This window comes from Spea bombifrons, chromosome 2 (genome assembly GCF_027358695.1).
Source record: "Spea bombifrons isolate aSpeBom1 chromosome 2, aSpeBom1.2.pri, whole genome shotgun sequence".
NCBI lineage: Eukaryota > Metazoa > Chordata > Amphibia > Anura > Pelobatidae > Spea > Spea bombifrons.
The window spans coordinates 111,493,115-111,514,115 of record NC_071088.1 but is presented as its reverse complement, the minus strand read 5'-3'; the positions used below and the strand labels follow the sequence as shown (position 1 = coordinate 111,514,115).

General features: G+C 40.5%; 1 protein-coding gene across 1 annotated transcript; it reads right to left on the bottom strand.

The window, feature by feature from the left end:
• Positions 1-1,679: 1,679 nt before the first annotated feature.
• On the bottom strand, positions 1,680-19,461 carry RNF41 (ring finger protein 41). Its single transcript, XM_053455618.1, has 6 exons — positions 19,317-19,461; positions 9,825-9,936; positions 5,624-5,895; positions 4,460-4,595; positions 3,705-3,808; positions 1,680-3,386 (listed from the first exon to the last, which is right to left on the bottom strand). The coding sequence occupies exons 2-6, from the start codon at positions 9,912-9,914 to the stop codon at positions 3,035-3,037; spliced, it is 954 nt and encodes a 317-aa protein (XP_053311593.1). The 5' UTR covers positions 9,915-9,936; positions 19,317-19,461; the 3' UTR covers positions 1,680-3,034.
• Positions 19,462-21,001: the final 1,540 nt, after the last annotated feature.

Below are 21,001 nucleotides of genomic sequence, written 5' to 3'. Positions count from 1 at the left end.
TATGTTTACATATTTGTTGCCAACTTTATTAGGGTAAGAAGCGCAGACAGTTTTTGTTTTTTGTATACATTGTACAGCCAATACACTGTTTTTGCAGCATGCTTACACCTGTTTGGTAGGCCTCGTATTATTTGAGCCTGTGACTAGCTTAGCGCACCGACATTTTTTCTTTTTCCCATAAGCAGTATATATAACTGGGGTGGCTAATAAGCTATTAGCTCTTCCAAATGCTGTGAAAATAAAGTACATAAAACATGTTCATAAATACACAAAAACAGTTCCAACACGTCCAGAGTCCTAAAAAAAACACGTATGGCTTTAAAACAAAATTCAACACTTCTATAAAAGTGATGCCTACCCACAGTGGATCTCTAGGTAAATATGGCTGATTTGACCCAGAACTGTTACAAGTTCTGTATTTCGATATTTTAATATTTTAAAAAAGCAATTTAAAGCAGATATTCCAGACTGCACCGGTAATTGCATGGTTATGTTCTCAGGGGCACCTCTAAAGCAACATTTAATATCCCAGCTTACGGATAACTGGAAGTTATTACTTGAAGTAGACGAGCGGTAAAGCAAAGTTTTGCGTGGATGCCCTTCGTCCTGGCTTTTTTCCATGTGAATAACCTGCAGTAAATCCAGCGTCCACCGCAGTTTAGCACCACCTTTGTGAGATGCACCTTAAGCATATGCAAAGCCACGTATTGTGGGGTATTCCAGCAATACATCGCTTCACAGCCTCAGATCAAGCGAGGTTTTGTGAGAGAGGGAAAGCCTGCAATAGCATGGAGCCACAAGGTTCCCTTAGAGCCCCTTGTGCTTTGGTCCAGCCGGGGTGCGTGTTCACTGATAGGTGGGGTGCTAACCTCGCACTCCCTTTTATGCCGAGCACTGTTGGTAAGCACACTTAACACTGACCAGTCCGTGCACTTTTCTATGGTACTAAACCTTGCGGGTAAGGGCCAAAGAGATCCTTGTGGCCGGGGAGGGAAGGAGCCACATATCCTTTCAGGGAGTGCGGCCCCTGAAAAAGTAACTTGCCGTCAGATATTTACACAATTACAGGAGGCTCCCGGTCACAAATACCACCTCATAAAATGCAAACCTAAAAATGTAAGCGGATAAAAAAATGTAAAGAACAAAAATATTCATTAATTACATAAAATAATTCTCACTGGGAGAGTCAGCTCTCCCTAGCAGGCCAAATCATTTCCATGTATGCACAACATGTTTCATTCATTCAATGCATTGAAATAGACATGCAGGTATTTATGAATGATACAAAACACAATTTTATAGTGTATTTTACATAGAAACATACACGATGGCCTTTTTTCTACAGTGCTATATTACACTATAAAAGTTCCAACAAAAATTGTAATTTTAGTCCCTAAATTGCCCATCTTTAAACAGGCAAAATGAAACCTTATCAAATTGAATTAAAGTAGCACATTTCAAGGCCTTTGATGTCTACTGGAAACAATCAAATAACTCCAGGTGTCCTCATTGGGTCCCAGCACTCCACAGACATCAAAAAACTACATTAATGGAGGGGGACAGAAAAAAATAAATAAAACAGATAATCCCGATATTTATTGTGCTCATTAAAATCGAACCTTTGCAATGATTTGCTTGTCAAGTATAACAATGAGTAACAGATACACAAACACAGAAAATGCCAACATATATTTTATGTATATTTTAGTTTTTTTAAAAAAGAGACAGGAAATAAAACAGACAAATAGAACACAAACAAAATACAAAACATACTGAAGCACAACTATCAATCATGGACATCAAAAATAAAAAAATGCATAAAGCTTTCAAATGTGAATGAACAAATAGTCACAGAGACAGTTCTGGTTCACACAGGAGCGGGAGTGTTGCCAAGAATAACCTGCAGGTTTGGGAGAACGGGCAGTTTTTGCCTCTTCACCATTATATTTTTTTCAGGAAGGAATTAGCAGAATTCCAGGGCTCCTGCACGTAGTCCGCAGCATACTCGCCACACTCAAGGAACAAACATGGCAAATTAATGAAAGATCACTAGTGTCAATATCTAAACCGTTGTCTAGGTCCCGGGCACTTTAAAGATAGGGGTAAACATGCGAAACAAACAACGTAATGAATATAAACACAACAATATCTACCATACACGTTCACAATACAAAACACAACTTCAAGTTGCCTGCATTTATTCCACTTCCATTTTTTTAAATGTGTGCTGCAATGTTAGTGTTTTTCATGGTCTCCAGAAAAGAAACAAAACGTTAAGGTTATGAGTGCTGGGATTTACATGCCTCCAACCAGAACCACAGAGCTTCTAATTGTGCGGGAGGCAATATGGAGTCGTGTGACCGACTGGACACTTGTATGTAGCTTCAGTGTGGCACTCGCAACGTCTCTAACCATGGCAATTTATGACCTCGGGTGAAATGCAGGCATCAGTATAATGAGTGCATTATTCTACCGCCAAATAGACTAAGTGACATAGGGATTAAAAAAATATCTACTTTCTTCTAGCCCCATCCCCAAACTCTTCCCACAAGGCCCAAATCCAAACAGGCCTGCATGAGTCCAAGTTCAAGTCGTAGGATTGTTTTGCTTGCGCATACACCAGTGATTATAGAGCCTGTGCCTCTGCACCGTCTCCTTGAAATGCCCTTAATTCTTTCACAATACCGAATGCTCCTGGTGTATACGACCCATTAATAGCTTTATGCATTAAGTCTTTGCAAAGTCAATGTCTGCTGCCCTATATTCATGAATAAAGCCTACCAGCAAACCCAGCATCTAGGGGAAAGAGTGTACTGCATAACACCACCCCAAATTAATCTGCTTGGAAGTTTCTTACATACAGCCAACAAAGGCAAGGTATCACCCAGCACTTTACCAGTAGGCACCAGTGGCGTGAGTGGGGTTTGGAAACTTGTATATGGGAATTGTTTTCTTGCAATGAAACACCCTGCTTCCAAGGGAGGATGAAGCAAATGGAGGAGCCAAAGGGAGTGTATATTCGGAGGATATGCACCTAAATTTCTTCAACACCGTGAGCAAAGATCATCACAAGACCGGGTTCCAGAACCATGTCGTCCCCCATATGCCGATTTTCGCAGGCCATCACCACTACAGCCTGCTTTCCAGGAATCCTTTTTGCAACATAGTTCTCGTAATACCGTCTGTTCATCTGCCGTGTCTCAAGAGTTGCCAGGCCTTGTGGCCAATTGCGCTCATGGGCATTCTCGATTAACTCATTAACAATAGAAGCTGGGCAGCCGCTTTCCACAAGTGATCGCTTAATAACCGCCTGTAGCACTGCATCTGGCGTGGAGATCATGCCACCCCATCTGGTCACTCGTGCTGGTTGTAAGGAGTTCACCCACCTACACAAGAGATAGGCATTGAAGACATTTCACATATTCCCATACAGCAAATGAAGTCCTTCCCAAACACAACAATGACTGCTGACCCGCTTCACTATTCTATGTTTTAGGCCGTTAATTCTACTATAGTTTTTTCAAACTACTATATGCAAAATCCAACTGGTCATCCTAACATTCTGTACTGATTAAAATTAATTGTATACCTGTGTAAAGAGTTTAACATGATGAGATAGGGAAGCCTATTACCACACGTTTAAAAAACAGGAGATTGACTCTTTTTTAAGCTTATCAACTGAGTCTTTCTATTGCATTACTTACTCAAGTATTTCATTGTATTCTATTGTCTCCTCTAAATTTTGAAGATTTGGATTGGCACTACGAATCGCTCGCATATAGGCCTTCAGCAGCTGGATGTCACGTTTCTGTTGCATCAAACAAAAATAAAAAGTCACTTATTTAATTGTTTCAATACATTTCATGTATCTGCAGACCTGGAGGATGCCAGCATTGTCAGTCAAGTAACTTTAGATGACTTTACCTGCCCAAACGGAACCGATTAGTTTTAACAATTTAACAATAACCTGTTAACTCTTTCCTCCACATACTTTCAATAACCAGAATGTTCCGTGGGTGATTAACACTGAGCCAATCTATTGTTTACTACAAGGACTTACGATAAGGAGTCAGGGTGTTTGTCTAGTATGTGACGCTAGAACAGACAGAAATTGCTAATATACAGCTGTCTAAAAAGTATTTTATCAGAAAAACTAGTACGGTTTTAAAACGGAAGCCAATACAATACTGAAAGCTCATTTTGTGTGCAATACTTGAAACTAAAGATTTTGGCGGGAGTTCTCCATTTAACAGTACAGGGGTTTCTAAAATTTAAGCGCATTTCCAAATGAAGAATGGAATGTATGAGTTCCGGTGGTCACTGAGACAACCAGACAGTGGTAGTTTCACACACATACACACACATATATACATATATATATTATACACACACACAGGATATATATTTTGCTGACCAGTGTAGAATAAAGTGATAAGAGAATTGGGTCCAGGTGCGTTACCTGCTCTGCCAGCTGATGCTTGCTCTCAGCAGCCGCTTTCTCCAGCTCCCCTATCCTGGTCTGCTGCTGCTGCACTACAGAGCGGAGGTGCTTTATGCAGTTGTGGTTTGGTAGTTCATCTTTGGGCATTTCCAGACTGGTGAGAAAGGGGGAAAAAAAAAAAAAAACACACATTATTAAAACAAAAATGGTTTCCTCAACAACCTGAACATGAACTAAACTCCATTAGTTTTTATACATGTTTCTCATGTACTCACAATTCCTTCCAGCGACTTTGTATAAAGTACCATAAGGCTAGAAAGCAAGCTCACGGGCATATTCTCATCTCTGGATGTGTCTGTATGTATTAATGTATGTTGGTTATGTGTGTTACCTGCCGCATGTAAATTGTACAGCACTGTGTAATTTGTTAGTGCTAAATAAATAAAAGGCAAGTGCATCAGCCAAAGGGCAAGTGCAGCAGGGCAGCCGCCTCTGTCAGGTAAGTGTTTATTTCCATTTTGGCAGAAAAAGTATATATAAAGTACAGAGTACTTTAATATCCATTGCTCTATTGGGGTTGTCAGGGACAGTAAATCCAAATAACAGAAAATTATTATTAAAAATGGACAGCGCTAATAAAAAATATATTGTTTTGTATTCTAAGCCACGATAAATGTGGTTTAAAGGTCTATAAAGACTTTTTTGCAGCTACATCATGCAGTAATAACCTCTGGAAGGGTGCTTGACCTAATTAGTTACCTATTTATATATACATGATGCAGACAAAAGTATTGAGACATACCTCTTAATTATTGAATTTGGGTGTTTCAATCAGATCCATTGCCACAGATGTATAACATCAAGCTCATTCAGCTAAACCATAAAACAGGGAAGTCAATGGAATTCTGCTACCTATTTGTGTGATCAACTATTCTACCCCTGCTATGGCCCATTTGGTAGTCATATTTGTATCCAAGTATCGACCAAATCCAAATAGTTACATACATTTTAGATGACACTTATGAGAAATAGAAAAGTTTACAAAAGCAGAAATACAATCACGTAAAGAAAGCTGCACAATTACATTGCAAGCCATTGCACATTAAGATTCTGTGCCGGCACAATGTAATATTCATACAGGTCTTTAAAATCAGTTGAATAAACAAGCCCAGATGTGCGTACCCGCATCCCTGCTCGCATGTCACCGGTCGCTTTGGGTTATGTTCACAGTCGTTAAGGTGAGACATGAGGTTGTCAAGTCGCACAATGGTTGTACAGCCGAAAATTGCGTTGTCGCATGTAATCTGCAGCTTGGAGAGCATATTCCGCATGATGCGGGGAACTGGGCGCAGGTGGGCGACTGTCACAACACTGCGGTCCACCGGACAGGTCTGCTGCTGTGAGAACCACTGGGTGATGCAGGCATTGCAGAAGGCGTGCTCACAGTGAGGAGCCTGTGAATAAAAAAAAACAACAGTATTAATTATATAGATTCTGCAGAACTATATACAGTGACTAAAACATACCGCATTGCTTAAGCCTCTGGAGACAAAGCCCGTAGAATAAGAACTCTGCCCATAAACCTTCAAATATGGAAAAGTGAAGTGGCTTGGCTTTTAAAGAAGAAATGTAACGCGTCTAATTTGCAAGTTCTATTGCTTCTATACAAAGAAATAAAAACTATTCAGTGAAATATACATTAAATATTTATGAATATCTTGATTAGTTTAAAGTACATTTCTAAAGTTGGCAGCAGCTGGTAAAGAGTCACAGGAGCTGCAGGCAACGTAGTAACGCGTCACTCGTCACCTAGGTCTACCACAACTAAAGAGGGCGACGTCAACGTCATATAACTTAGATTTATAGACTGAAACATAAAAAATGCCACCACATTAAATCCTTTATGCCTGCGAAAAAAGTTGAAACATTGTGGAGTACAGAGGAACGCGGCTCTATAGCTTGCCATACCCCACTAACAGCCTTCCCTGCACAACAAATGCTGCGGACTCCAAACCCTTCCAATGCCAGAAGAAATAATAGAACGATGCATCACTTTCTCGTCAAGGAAAGCTAAATTTAGCAACCCTACTGCAGAGATCATCGTAAGAAAAAGTATGTCTGGAGATGTATTGACCCATTTCACGTAGTAACAGGGTTTTGCATATCAGCATGACATGGGGACAGATGGATTTGCTGCACAAGCTATAATTAATATATATATATATATAGAAATATAATTTCTTATCTGCCATAAAACTCAATGGCAGACATTGCACACAGAGAACGCACATTAGAACAGAATCGTATGCTGCATCACAGAGTTAAACCACAAGCTAAACGCACAATTCTTGACCGTCTAAGTTTCCCTACTAAACACGTCTCAGCATTGTGCATTTGCCGCATACCCATATTAATTGTCAGGCATGCCCCGGTGCATCTCATGTTTTACATTAAATAAATGTATCTGAAAGCTATCCTTATACGTTATGCTATCTGTTCCCCTTTCTTTTAAACTTTCAAGAAGTAGTGAAAAAAACTATAGACTTGCCTTCCAAGAAAAAAAAAACTGAAGTAGAGAATGGGATTATAAAGGGAATGGAGAGATCAGAGGCAGAGGAGGGCTACCAACTTTCTGCCTTGGGGCAAGTTAAGCCATACGAAGTAATAGCTACACAATCTGGCAGTAAAAAACTCAATGCACATTACAGTAAGGGTGCTGCCTACATTTTATTCCACATTCCCATCTATATTCAGAACTACACGAGAAACAAGTACAAAAGAAAAAATAAAATAAACTTTGTAGCCGTAGCCTGAAATCTGGACATGAGTGGCCCAGAAGGTGCTGCCCTCCGGGGTTTCCACTGCCTCACATTTTACAGTTAATAAGATACATAAAATGTAAGCAGCCACAGCAAATGATTTAAACATCCTCTGCAACAAATAATGCTAATAGCCTCTAATAACACAATGTCAAGGAAACATCCAACGCCTACAAACATGTTTCAGGTTAACCGACATCGTCAGAGATTTAATATTGTGCGATTCACAATGCTGTCGTATTACCTCGGAGATCTGCTGCCACGAAGGAAAATCTTCCTGACTCTGGAATAAGTGAAGCAGCATCGTGCTGCCCCAGGACAGAACGGGACAGGTAGGGCGGAAGCAGCAAGATGATTGGCAGGGTCATGTGACCCACATCTGCTTATCCCCAAAGGAACATTAAAGTGCCCGCTTGGCAGCACTGCAGGCATTCTTGCAGATACCAATACTGATAGCGAGCTCACAGTTCACCGTCCTCTGGCAGAGGTGAACACTTTAATCAGCGCTTCACCGTCATAGCTGCAAACCAGTTTATTTAGTAAAGCAGGAGGAGCTGTGGTTTCAGCTCCATGAATTCACTATGCATTATACAGGGCAAGGTCAAACTCTCTGAGAATGTCTGAGATAGCCGTTCATAATGCATAGTTCGATCACGAGTGTAAGCTTTATATAGAGCCATCCAAGCTATTTGTGCATCTGAAGGCTACTAGGGTTGGTCCTTTGTAATCTAAAGTGACGTCACTGGGTTAAAGCTCCAACTCTTCTGCTCGCTCCCTCTAAAGGGAATAAACTATTCTGTGGTCATTGATTGTCACGATACCACATCTACTCCTTCAGTCACAGAATATGTGGTGCTCTGATTGCTCCACTGTGAAGACTTTGTATATAAAGTGAAATACTTGGCAGTCAACTTCAAAGTAAAAGCTGAAAGCAAACGCAATAGAGTAGAAGATTCTACCGCTCCATATGTTCACGACGCATAACTCCCAATACTTCAGATGGCCAGAGGGACACATTTGTTTAAAGCGCCACGGTTAGAGCTTGGGCAGGGGACATGCATTTGTTTGCGACTTATTTATGTTATTTTTAGAAAGCATTTTATGTTCACTGTTAAGTGTTTATGAATTAAAGTCTGTTTTATAGGAACAGCATCAGAATGTAAATCGCTATATACCCTCAGCTCCAAAAAGAGCAAGAAAGAAGGGCCGTGGGATTTAGGTCTCAGAGGGACTGTCCCTCCAGAAAGGACACTTGGAAGAATGGAACGCCTTTAAGTCTGCTTTTATATGAAACAGTTGCTAAATATAAAAAAAACCAAGAGAAACAATGGGGTGGCTCAATCACTCAATTAAGTGCGTATGTTTCGCGGCAGGGACACGCACTCAATGAACAGAGGTAGCTTTGTATTGAAGACTTGTGGAATTCCCTACCTTGGTGTTTTGTGTTTTCTTTCCAATGCACACAAAAAGGTTTACTACGTACAAGAGTGCTCGTCAGCCCACCCTCAGAGGTAGGAGAGGAGGGGGATCCCGCAACATGGAAGAGCTCCAGGAGAGGCGTGATAGAGGAGTGACTGTTTATTGCCTGTGTATCAGAGTGAGTGTGTATGTTAGTGAGAGTGAATGTGTTATAGTGAATATGTGTAAGGTGGTGATGTGTATGTTATAGAGGGCCCTACGCTGTACCTGCCGCCCAGGCCAGAAGGTACCAGAGCTCCTCTGAATGGCACAGTGTTACTGCAGCACATGATTTAACTATCTTGATCTTGAGACCCACTGACTGTCACATTTCTTCTTTTTACCAAGTTTTAGTATTATACCTGTCCCTTCACATTTTCTATCAGAGTTGTCTGTGTGTCTGTTATATATAGTAATAAGTATTCATAAAGACTGCACCTTTTCGTGCGGCCGGCTGTTATTTTAGTTGCAAAAGTATTTTTCACATCAATGCAGAGCAATAGCATGTATATAAATGGCTTTTCTGGGGCAGAATGGCAATTCTCCAGATTCTACAGATGGCTCATCTCTGCCTGGTTGGTATGTTTAGAGCTTTACAAAACCAATCTTTTTTTGTTCCCCCTCAGCATTTATAATATATTTTAGTTTTTTTTTTTGGGGGGGGTTGAGGCAAGGTTGTCTGGAACATTAAACCATCCTTTTAAGCCTATTTTCAACCTTATTTCTGAACAGAGATTGTCTCATAGAACACCGAATGACTATTCAAAATGAGAGACTGTACTGGCTCTAGCAGAGCATTTCATGTGTTAATGATGCCAGGAATGTAGACTGTAAAAGGAAGGAAGAGGTGATATGAGGGGCCTTTGGTAGAGCAACAATGTAATAAGCTCCAGGAAGATATCCAGGAAGGAACACAGGACAGAAATACTACAGATAACAGGCAGACGTATAGAAAACATGATGCAAAGCTAGAGTATCACCAAAGGAACTTTTATTCATGCAAAGCTTTCAGGAGACAAGTCTTCTAGTACCAGGCCACAAAAATCACAGGTAAATATCAGATGCGATTATCAATGTATCGGCGGATCAGGATGGTTAACGCTTACTTGGACTGGCTCCTCCAGGACCCCACTGCAGATGGGGCATATAAGATCCTCGTCCACATCACCCTGGAAGCGTGTTACATCATACCCCATCGCTCATCACCGACACCACGCACTGCGAGTAAAAAAAAAGAAGTGTAAGTCATGATTCGTGGCACCACAAATACAAACTCAACCAAACTACAAATATAACTTGTTGGTGAAATTCTCCATCAGAACGCCTGATGTGCATCGACTACAGGGCAAGTACAGCTTTCACTCTATGTGCTAACAAAAGGGCAGGTATACTTTTCTATAAGCACACTTAGCCTTAAGGTGTAAGTTGACAAATTAACATGCTATATTGAGCAGTTATCTTATTACAATCTTTGTGTCTATTTGTACTGCGCCAACAATTCCAGTACTTCTTACATTACACGCATTCCAATGGTACGGCAAAGCTAGAACTGACGGACAGATACATTGGGTAAAGAGGGCCTTGCCTGTGAGCTTACAATTTTGTGACGCGTTTTAAAATTCCAATACTTGTTTGAAAAATACGGTCCCAAACAGCTACCTAAAGCCCTTTGTCAGTATTTGCTGATTCAGTGACCCCCAATCACGTAGAGCACAGCAGAGATCCATCCAGAATGACTTCCTACCGCAGCGACCAGCGCTCTGTAGCATGTGCCAGGTGCTCTGCCAACAACAGGATTACCAACATGGTCGGGGGATGTAGCTTCATAAAGACGAGCAAGCACCAATACAACAACCTGGAGGAAGATTCCATTATCCCCACTTACAAGAAGAAGAAGGTGTCGGCAGCCGGTTGCCTGGCCTGCACTGCTGTAATCGCCAATAACTAATGTTTTCAAATGTGGCATTCTAAGGCTCTAGATTCAATAGCGCTCACAGAAGTCAAAACTGCTATACAGAACAATATGTATGTTTAATAGACAGCCCGGGATATTGCACTTTTTTTGGTGCGTACATTTTCCCATCAAACACATGCCAAATTAGCAGTAACAAAAAAAAAAAAATCTACTGATGAAACACACTTAGTAATGCTGCTTTGCGTATCTTGCTCAAGGTATCTCCACATACAGGGAGTGACACCTAGAAGAGAGCACTGCACCACAGCTAGTGCCGAGATCTGAGATGACCACATGCTTCTCCTTTTGAATCATAATGACATCACAAGGGTTTCATCTGACATCATTAGAGTCGTTTCCCCATGTTCTCATACTCCTGATGACCGCTGCCGGCTCGGTGACAGCGATCTCCCCGTGTCTGATCACACATCGGTCACGGCGCAGGTCTGTGCAGCGCTGCTGTCCTGATGTAACCAACGAGTGTGATCAAAAGCAGCAGACCTGCTTGGAGAGGCGACCTCTGCGGGTCTGTGATTGTGAGGCAATCATTTTGAGAGCAGTTTTTATAGGAAGTGGCAGTTAAGTTATTTTTCATCCTAGCAACTCGTATACTAGCGGATTGCAATTTTTAACTATTAAAAGAAAAAAGGTTCTGATAATTCTGAAGGGCTGGGGTACAAGGCCTTTCAGGCAGTAATCCAATAATACAAATTATTTTTTATTTAGACTTTGAATATCCAATAGATTTCCATCTATTGCCACAGAGATAAAATAGTGCCATATAACTTGTTACCGGGAATTAGCAATTTAAAATAGAAGCTGTGAACGCCTAGACAATTTATAACACTTGTATAAACTTAGAAATGTCATGAAGCGTTATTCTTTTAAAACATTTGTGTTTTGGCTGCCAGAAACAGACATCTGTGCTTCTTGAATTCCAAGCAAATAAGTCCAAGTTTCTTGGAGTAATATGCGACTTTTACCCTTTTTCTTACTGGAATCCGAACAGACCAGTAGCATGTAACCAAAATGCATCAGCGAAGAAACCGAGGACAAGAGAGGTGGATCTCTCTCACCTGTGCACCCTTCTCTCGCCAAGCTTAGCTTTAAAGCAGGGCAGTAGACCACATTACGCAAAAGCGGTACATCTCAGTAATTGAGATAAAGACTGAGCAGACTGTGTAAATTACCAATATATGGCTGAGAAAGACCACGCAGTGTTCTCTCTGTACTCTAGTAATTATATATATTATTTTTTTACACATTACAGGGACTTTGGACTTAAAACAGTCATTATAATGTTTTCTTCCAAGACTTCGATTAGCGATTAAGATTTTTTTTCTCAGAGATATATATAGATTGTAAGCTCCTTTGAGCAGGGCCCTCCTCACCTGTTGTCTCTGTAAGTCAAATTGTTATGTTATATACTACTCATTGTACAGCACTATGGAATTTGATGGCGCTATATAAAACAATAAATAAATATTTGCAGTTTTATTTTTATCTTTTCTTTTTATCTTCTTTACATCGATTGAATGAAACGCAATTTGAGGCAGAGCAGTGTACTGTACATTTATTTTAAAAAGCTGTTCTTGTTCATTGATTAAAAAAATCCATAAGCATTCTTTGTATGCGATAATCAAAGCTGCACTTGAATGGAAATACTAGGAGATAAACTCCTACAAGTGTTCATTTCTTGGAACATTCATAACTAGAAGTACTTGTCATCAGCAAGTGATTTCATATTTAATAAAATACGGCTCAGCCAGGCATTCGTAAACAGCTTCCAGAGACCTGAATTTCATAAGTCTTTGGCTTTCGCTCTGCTTCGTTTGTTCTGTATCTCAAACTCACCAGGGTTTGCATGGCGGCTGCATTACCCCCGAGCGGGCTGCCTGGCTCAGCTTTCCTGCAGCCCTTTGAATATTTTGCCCCAGGGTCCTTGTTGGGCTCGCTCATATAAAAGCACGTTATCTGCCTTTTACAAATACACTTTGCTGAACAGAACCAGCATATTCAAACATCCAGTCTATCAATGATCCATCAGCTGTGCCCATACCCGTCAGTCCCAGCCTATGGACCCCCCCACACACACTTAACCCCCCTGGAGGAGCCAAATCACGCTTCGTTCATAGCAATGCCCAACCGACTCCAAGGAGATGCCGATAGAAAGTCGCGGAATGGTAATTTGCCAATTTGTTACATTCTGAAGATCAGGATTCTAGCCCTTATAAATGGAACGGAAAATCACTAAATATAAAACAAAAATATACTTATATTAAACAAAAATAAAAACAAACAGTTACCCACGCATGATTCATGTGAAACTAACAGCTTTCCCCATCAGATAACAGACCAGAAGAAGCTGCTTTTGCAAAGATCCATAAAGTTTTCTGTTTGGGCAATTGTTTGCGGGACTACAAAGGCACGGAAACTCCATTTGCACGTTGATTGAATAATTACCATGCGGGGAAGTTCACATCAAACGCTGAGCGATCTGATTCAATTCAATCAACTCAACAATGGAACGCGGAGTAAAATCCCATTATGCCAATGCAATGCTTTATTTCTAAAGTATTATGTAGAGAAAGACAACGAACATGCTATGCAACACTTAATTATAGGCTTGATATCTTTTTTTTCTCTTATAGTCTAAAAACAGTGGTGCCAAAAGAAGGGGAATAGCTACCTGGCACAATGGCTCCTACCCACAAAGTAAGTTTCTGTAATACCCCAAAGAGTAAAGGGGAGAAAAACCATAACAGTTGATCTGAATACCTCCAGTTATCGAGAGATCATTAAATAATATCAATAAGAGATCATTTCATTAAAGCTCAACATGCGCACAGCTTGCCAAGCCTGCGGCGATGCAGAACCCCAGCTCACGCTGCGCCCAGACCGGCTTCTTACCCACCTCTTAAAAGAAAAGGTCAAATTCCATCTCCTGGGGGGAGAAGCTGCTATGGAGGCGCATTTTGGATACTTTGGACTTTATGTTGTGACAGAATCTGGTTATTTTGTTTATACTCTGTACAAATAAAGCATTCTGTAAGATACATTCCTAATTCATCCCAGCATTTTTTCCCCTAGAGTATTGCTATTTGGCCGCCTGCCTGTGTGGCTTCTGCTTACAGTAATATAAGCTGGAATCGTTTCAGCGGTTATGCAATTGACAGGTTCAGTTACATTTTAAAGAAAAAATATTCTTTGTTCTAGGGCTGAAAACTCTACAGGGCAGGGACCTAGTTTCATAATGTATTCATACTCGCCGTATCCCGATCAAAACATCTGTATGATCGCTGTACTTAAATGCTCCAGAGTATGACCGTTCGCTAAATACATGAAAACAAGCACGCATAATGTTTAAAGTGAAAGGGCTGAGTATTTTATACCATTTTCACATACAGATTGCTACAGTCCCATCTCGTAAATTCCACAGACCGACCTTCCACCGATTAGGAAAGCAGTGCATAAGAGTGCAGATTAAGGCCATGTTGTGTTTGCATAGAGAATGATCTTATAACCCAAAAAAAGAAAAAAAACAGGAATGTCTACCTAGTTACAGTCTGTAGAAAGAAATAAAAAAGGTACATAAAGCAGTCTACTCAATGCTCCCTCGGAACCAACCGCACCCATTTACATTCCCGGCAAACAGGTCATGGACCAATGGTCTATAGAGAACAGAAGCCGGGTTAGGAACACCAACACATTCTGTCATCCTTAAAGGGACAGCCTTACTAAAGCAGAATGCATCTTCTGTGGACAGGCTACTCCTGTCAGTGGCACACAAGGGTTCCCACAGAAATAAATGGGAGTGCTTGCCCTGTAGGCACACTGGAACTGGAAGCAAACCCAAACTCACCTCTCTAAAGACCTGCTTGGTTTTGTTTTTTTTTTTTACAGCTTATTTTTTTTAAGCATGTGAATTGAAGCTTTGTTTATAATGTGGACTGGATCCATAAATAGCTTTTAAAAATGTGAACCCTGCTGTAATAGGTGGTGTGTAGACCATGCCAAGGAAAATATCTGTATGAAAGAAGGCTGTCCAGTATCAAATTGCTAAACAATGAATGGTTTGAGGAGCGTCTTATCAGTCACTAGTAACCATCCTGTTATTATAGATATATTACATACACACACACACACACACTATACTATAGTAGTAAGTCCTCAGAGTATCGCGCCTTGCACCAACATGACGTTAACAGTTACACTACGTGTCCCAAATAGCGATGGCAATAATTATATACCTTTGCAGATTTAAATTGTTGCTTTTAAACAGTAGCATTACGCTTTGTACTATACGGATAACAAAATACCCCATGTAATTCGATTACAAAAGATAAACTGGCAAGAAATAAAAGCAGTGCCATCGCTGACAAACCAGGATCAAATGTACCTCTTCTGTCGTCAGAGGAACGTGAAGCAAGTGGCCTCCTATCAAGACTGAGAAAGCCTGGGAAGTTTCCAACATTGGTCCACACCGGCTCAGGCATTTCCGCCGTCACATGGCTTTCTACCATTCCTGTACCAAACCAAACCAATCACATCCAGGAAATTTGCCCAGTGTCCGAGTCAGGACTTGGAGCCTTGAAGACAACACAAATTATTTTGCTACTCTGTTCATGTGTATCCATAGGAGAGGCATTACACACACAGCCTGAAGTTTCCTTACCTATCTGGCTAAGGCGATCTGTCTCAAAAGAAAGGACACTATGAGGAACAATGTACAAACCCCAGGCCAGGGTTCTGAGATTAGAGGTCAGTTTAAGTCTGGAAAAAGTAATACACTCAAGTATGTTCTGCCAGACAAATGTCCAGGAATGAGCATAAGACAGAGATCTGTTTTTTCAGAGCAGCTGGCCCGAGCCACAATTTAAATCCTCCTTGTAGGAAAATTCATTTTTTCCCCTAAGGTATAGCAACATATCTACTACTCTTCAAGACAGTGTTCTTTTCCTAGCAATAGTCTTCTCTCAACCTTCACAAAAATCTTGGAAGGGAAGGATTCATGGATCAGAAACATCCCAACTATTTTGAAAAACTTTTTTCAGGTTTCTGTTCTATCAAATTCAAAAACTCTCAAACTCTCATAGCAAATGTGAGCTTATCAAGAAAATTCTTTAGTCCATTCCCCTACTCAAGACTGTTACCATGGGACATAACTACCAACTCAGAGGTGGTCCTTCAGGAGCAAACTGGCCACCTAGGGTGTTCTACCAAAGAAAATATTGAAGGAAGGTAGACAAGCTCTTGTCATCATTAGACAAATACAATCATTTCATTTGTCAGGTCTTTACTCAAAAGATGTGTCCCTCTTGTTCCAGTGCTAGAGTTACCAAGAACAAGAAAGGTGCTTTGTTTTGGAGACTTCTTCCTGACTACATCAGCTGCTGGAGTGTCAGTGGCCTAGGGTCTGCCATGTTTGGCAAGGTTTAAAACGGCAGCACAAGAGACCATCAAGTGGAGAGGACAAGAATCTAAAATGCACAGGAATTTAAATAGCCATGGCCAAAACATCAGAAAATCATTCCAACTAGAAGCAGTTCTCCTGAGGACAGAAGAAGAAAGGTGAAGAAGGAGGTACTACCGAGTGAACCCCCCATGGCAGGCCAAAGCATGAGACATCTTGGTGTCTATCAAGGAGAACAAAAACCAAATACTGGCTCTTGACAATCCATTCCATGGTCACAGTTTAATATGTAGTGCACTTGTACCACTGATGACTAACTAGGGAAAAGTTACTAGATCGCTCACCTGTAAGCAGGATGTATACGTAAGACTTTGCATTACAATTAAACATTTAATGTGGATTTCATGGCCAAGTGAGCAAAATGCAGATGCAAAAGTTTCAGGCATGGTTTTTACCTATGCTATCTTCTTTGGAACGGAGGCAGAACCATAGCCCTCAAGATCTGTAGTCCCAGTATGATATTAAAACGTACTGTAATAGGAAAAGCTCCCATCTCAATTAATGTCAAGCCTTGCATTCAAACAACAACTTTATGGTGCAGTTATTGGAACCCACAGGTCAGATTCAGCAATGACGAAGTATGTTTTTATTGAGCTAAGGATCCAAAAAACCCCAAAAAACTAAATTTAAGAGCAGTATAAATTAACCAAGAACAGGTGAATCTGTGACATTAAAAAGAGATGGTCGGACACAGCAGTCAACAAAAGTGACATTTTAGGAGCAAAATTTACCACACAGCAAAAAATGTAAATTGTGTCAAAAGGTCAACGCAAAACCAGAAGAAAGACAGTCACAGCTTCCGGCTCGTGAATGCTTCATTAATCCCCCCCCCCCAACACCGGGTATTAAAGCCTGTATGTACTATTTACACTGGAATCAGGTATCATGTTTTTTGGCCACGGATGTCCTCTTAAGACTACTACTGTAGTTCTGCTAACACTATTACGTGTATCAGGCTACAAGTTCAATAAGGAATATGGATATTGGTCCAAGAAATCACAGAGTCTAAGTCTTTAGTTGACGATGGTAGACCAACGGCGACCATCGGGGCTTCGAAGATCATCACAATCTCTTTCAAGGATTACACTATTCTTTCAACTAATAAAACAATCTTAAAACCGAACTATTGTGACTAGTGATCCTATTCCGGTGGCTCACTACACAGTCACAGACATCAATAACCAATTAATGACTCAAGGGGCCAATTCAAAGTTACTGCAAAGAACTCATTTAAATAAATGCACTGTAAGTTCCTCATTCCAAGACGTATTAACAAACCTTTTACATACCTAGGGTTACAAGTGGATATTAAAGATAACCAGACATTTAAATCTTTTAAATGCCTAGGACAGTTTACGGCTTGGTAAATAGATGAGGTTACACTGCATCTTATAATACAGGAACTACGTAGCATAAACACGCGACTGCTCAGTATTTTTATTATAGAGGTTCCTCGTTCACTGCAGTAAGACCACAGTGGGGATCGCTTTACGATGAGGACTAAACCAAGTTGTGCTAGACAGGCTGAGGCGCCACCAACGACAAAAGGTCATCATACAACATAACAATATAAGGATCGATCCGTACATTTCACGATAATGCTGAAAAACTATTTGGGTGATAGGTTCCGTTGGTCTGGGACAAGTTAACTCCTTAAAACACGTTTCATTTGAAAAAGTGAGTTTCAAGAAAGCAAGCAAATTTCCCAAACTTAACCATATGAGCACCATGGATATTGTGTATGCTGAGTAATCGGTTGCCTCAATATTTTATTTTCCGGTATTTCTATGGTAGCTTCAATACCTCACTTTAAAGGGAACCCTACCTCTTGCGGCATTGTTGTGTTACTAGTGGGGTATCTAGTAACGTGCGCTTAGCAGGCAGGCACTAGGTGTGAGGCAGCGAGCTGGAAAACCTGCCTATGTCCTCCTTTGGATTTCGTGGTTTCCGGTCCCCTCCATGTGCAAAGCCGGTAATAAATCCTGTCTTCACTGGAGGTGTCAGACGCCCCATACGTGAAGCAGCATAACGAGGATTTTTTTTTGCAATATTTTGCATGCATATGAGACACTCGATCTGCAGCAACTGTACTTCCGATAATACGTTACACGTGATTTAAACGCTGCAGTGATCTCCAGACCGCTAGGACAAGCTTCACGTTTACACGAGGATCACGGGTACACTAAGAATTGAATTATAGGTTTTGCAGCTAAAGTATTTATTACAAATAATGGAGAGGTTTTGGCAGTCCCTCTTTACATGATTTGGCTGCACTATGAGCCTGCGAATCATACATCAAATGTATAGTTCATAAAGAACGTGATCTCTCAGCAAATAACAGAATGGGGATCATCTTTCTTGTTCCAGCGTTAAAACGCACACAGAACTCGGTCCGCACTCCCCGAGTATCTCAGAAGGATCATGATGCGGCCTGACAAATCTATAAACATCTACAAACTCACTGCGGGAAGAAGACAAGTTCTTACATAATAAAGTACATCGCACATTACAATTACACAAGCGGATCTGACAAAAGCAAATTATACAAAACCCCAAATTTCCAGGTTTTGTAAATCAAATTATACAGCTCATCATATTATTATCAGATTATTATCGTATTATTTATATAGCGCAAATTTACGCAGCGCTTCATACGATACATAAATACAAAGGGAATGATAAAACCAAGACAACATGACACATTAGGGAGAGCGGGCCCTGCTCACAAGCTTAGATCTAGATGCCAATACAGCATAATCCTTAATGACAGAAAATAAAAGGAAAGGAAGCGAATATTAAAATCACCCATGAACGTGTTTTGTACTAAAAGTATTAAGTTATGCGGTATGAATAAAGTTGATTGCTTACACTAATTACTATAGTCCTGGGCCTGATTAATTGCGATAAAACACTTAAATAGCCTGAAAAGTAACTTCAGCACAAACACAATTAATGATGCCAAACAACCCCCCCCCTTACTCATATGCTCATGGCGCATAAATAACGTAAGCACCAGGCATACGGTCACTTCGGTGCTCTATTATACACTTCCTACCTCCAGCCCACTCACGACACACAAATACAGACTTCTCCGCACCTGACCCGCTGACTTAACGCACTTAAGGGCCTCCGGCTCCTCACCCACAATATAGAGAACACCCCAAAACTCACCGTAACGTGTCCCGACCCCAACGGAGCGGACACCGCCTCCCCTGGGGCAGGGAGACTCCAAAGACAGAGCACTCCGTCTCTCCGTTCCTCCCTGACAGAACCTGACGCCACTACCGCTCTCCCAGTCCTGCTGCTACGCAACCCGCCTCAAAGGCACGCCCACCATAAGTCGAACGACTGACAAGCCTACTAGCCAATCGTGAAACAAGAGAAAGACGAGGGCTTAGCCCATTCGCCCCTTAACCAATCACAACAAACAGGAACACACTGAAATAAGGCGGAGTATGATAGGAAAGAGGAGGTGTCCTGGGGTTGGGGAGAACCTTTAACTCATTTCTTGTGGTGTGACGTAATGGATCTTTATTTCCAATCAGAATGTAGTTGCTAGTCGATTGTTTCCATACGTCACTGATCTCTGTACGTGCGGCGCTGCCATATTGGAATTTTCGATTCGTAGCGTGTCGGGGAATTTAGATTTTTCCTAAACTGATTTATTTTTTATATCACCCTAATCCTTATTTTGGTACCTTCCACCACATCACGTTACTTGCGCCACTAACCTATATCAGTTAGTGTGAGTGGCTGCTGCGTTTTAATGATGGGAATGTAAATCTCAGCGAAATGTATTGTGTACTGCCTTCTTTTAACTCTTTAGTACCGAGGTTTTTTGTACCCTAAATACCGCATTTTTTTTTTTTACAATTTCGCTTTGGAAAGATTTTACACAGTAGGTGCCACTGAGCCATTAGTGAATGACCCATAATAAACGTTTTGTTTTTATAATTACTTTGCATGTAGAGGATGTAAGGCATTAAAAAAAAAATAATTTTATTTGTACTGTTCTCCTTTAAGCATCTCCATTATATCTTACGGATGCTTGTGATGTCACTTTTTTATTATTATTCTTTTTTATGGATGAAAAAGTACGAATGGGTTATATGGTTGGTCAAAAACTGAAGAGAAATGAACATTAAGTATTATTAATAGGTGGCAGCCTATCCCATAGTGGTCTACAAAAATAAATGAAAATACAAAACATAAAGCACTAATACAAAGTTACAGCAAGGAAGTTATTTTTTTAAACTATGTCGCTGTTAAATTGTCAAAAAGTTTCTTGGATGATGAAGTGATTTACTTTGTACCCTAACACCAGTCATTTGATGTCAGTGGTGTAATAATCATTAGGACTGGTGATCACATGACTGCAAAAAAATAAAAATAAAAGAATACTTTAACCCTTTGAGTGCTGGAGTTGGGGCACATTTTCGCTACGTGAGACTCATGTAGCTCCTACATACAAAAAAAATCTCTGGAATTTACGGAAAAAATTGTTATGTAAAGTTTATAATAAAACATGACTTGTAGTTTCCTAACACTTCGCTTCTTCGCTTATTCATAGAGTTTTTCTGTATAGCTAGATATTCACAGATACCGAAGTTAAGGTAAACCATGCTTCTGATCAAATATTATAGTGGTGAAAACACTAAAATAAAATGGAAATTCAATATATATATATATATATATATAAATATATACACACATATATATATATAGATAGATAGATAGATAGATATAATTAAGGGGGTAGTAGAAGCATTATTAAACACTCATCTACAGACACCAGAAGGATTGTTGTTCCCTCAGAAATCTCATGGTGCTGCCACAACCACAGGGGATTCTGGGTA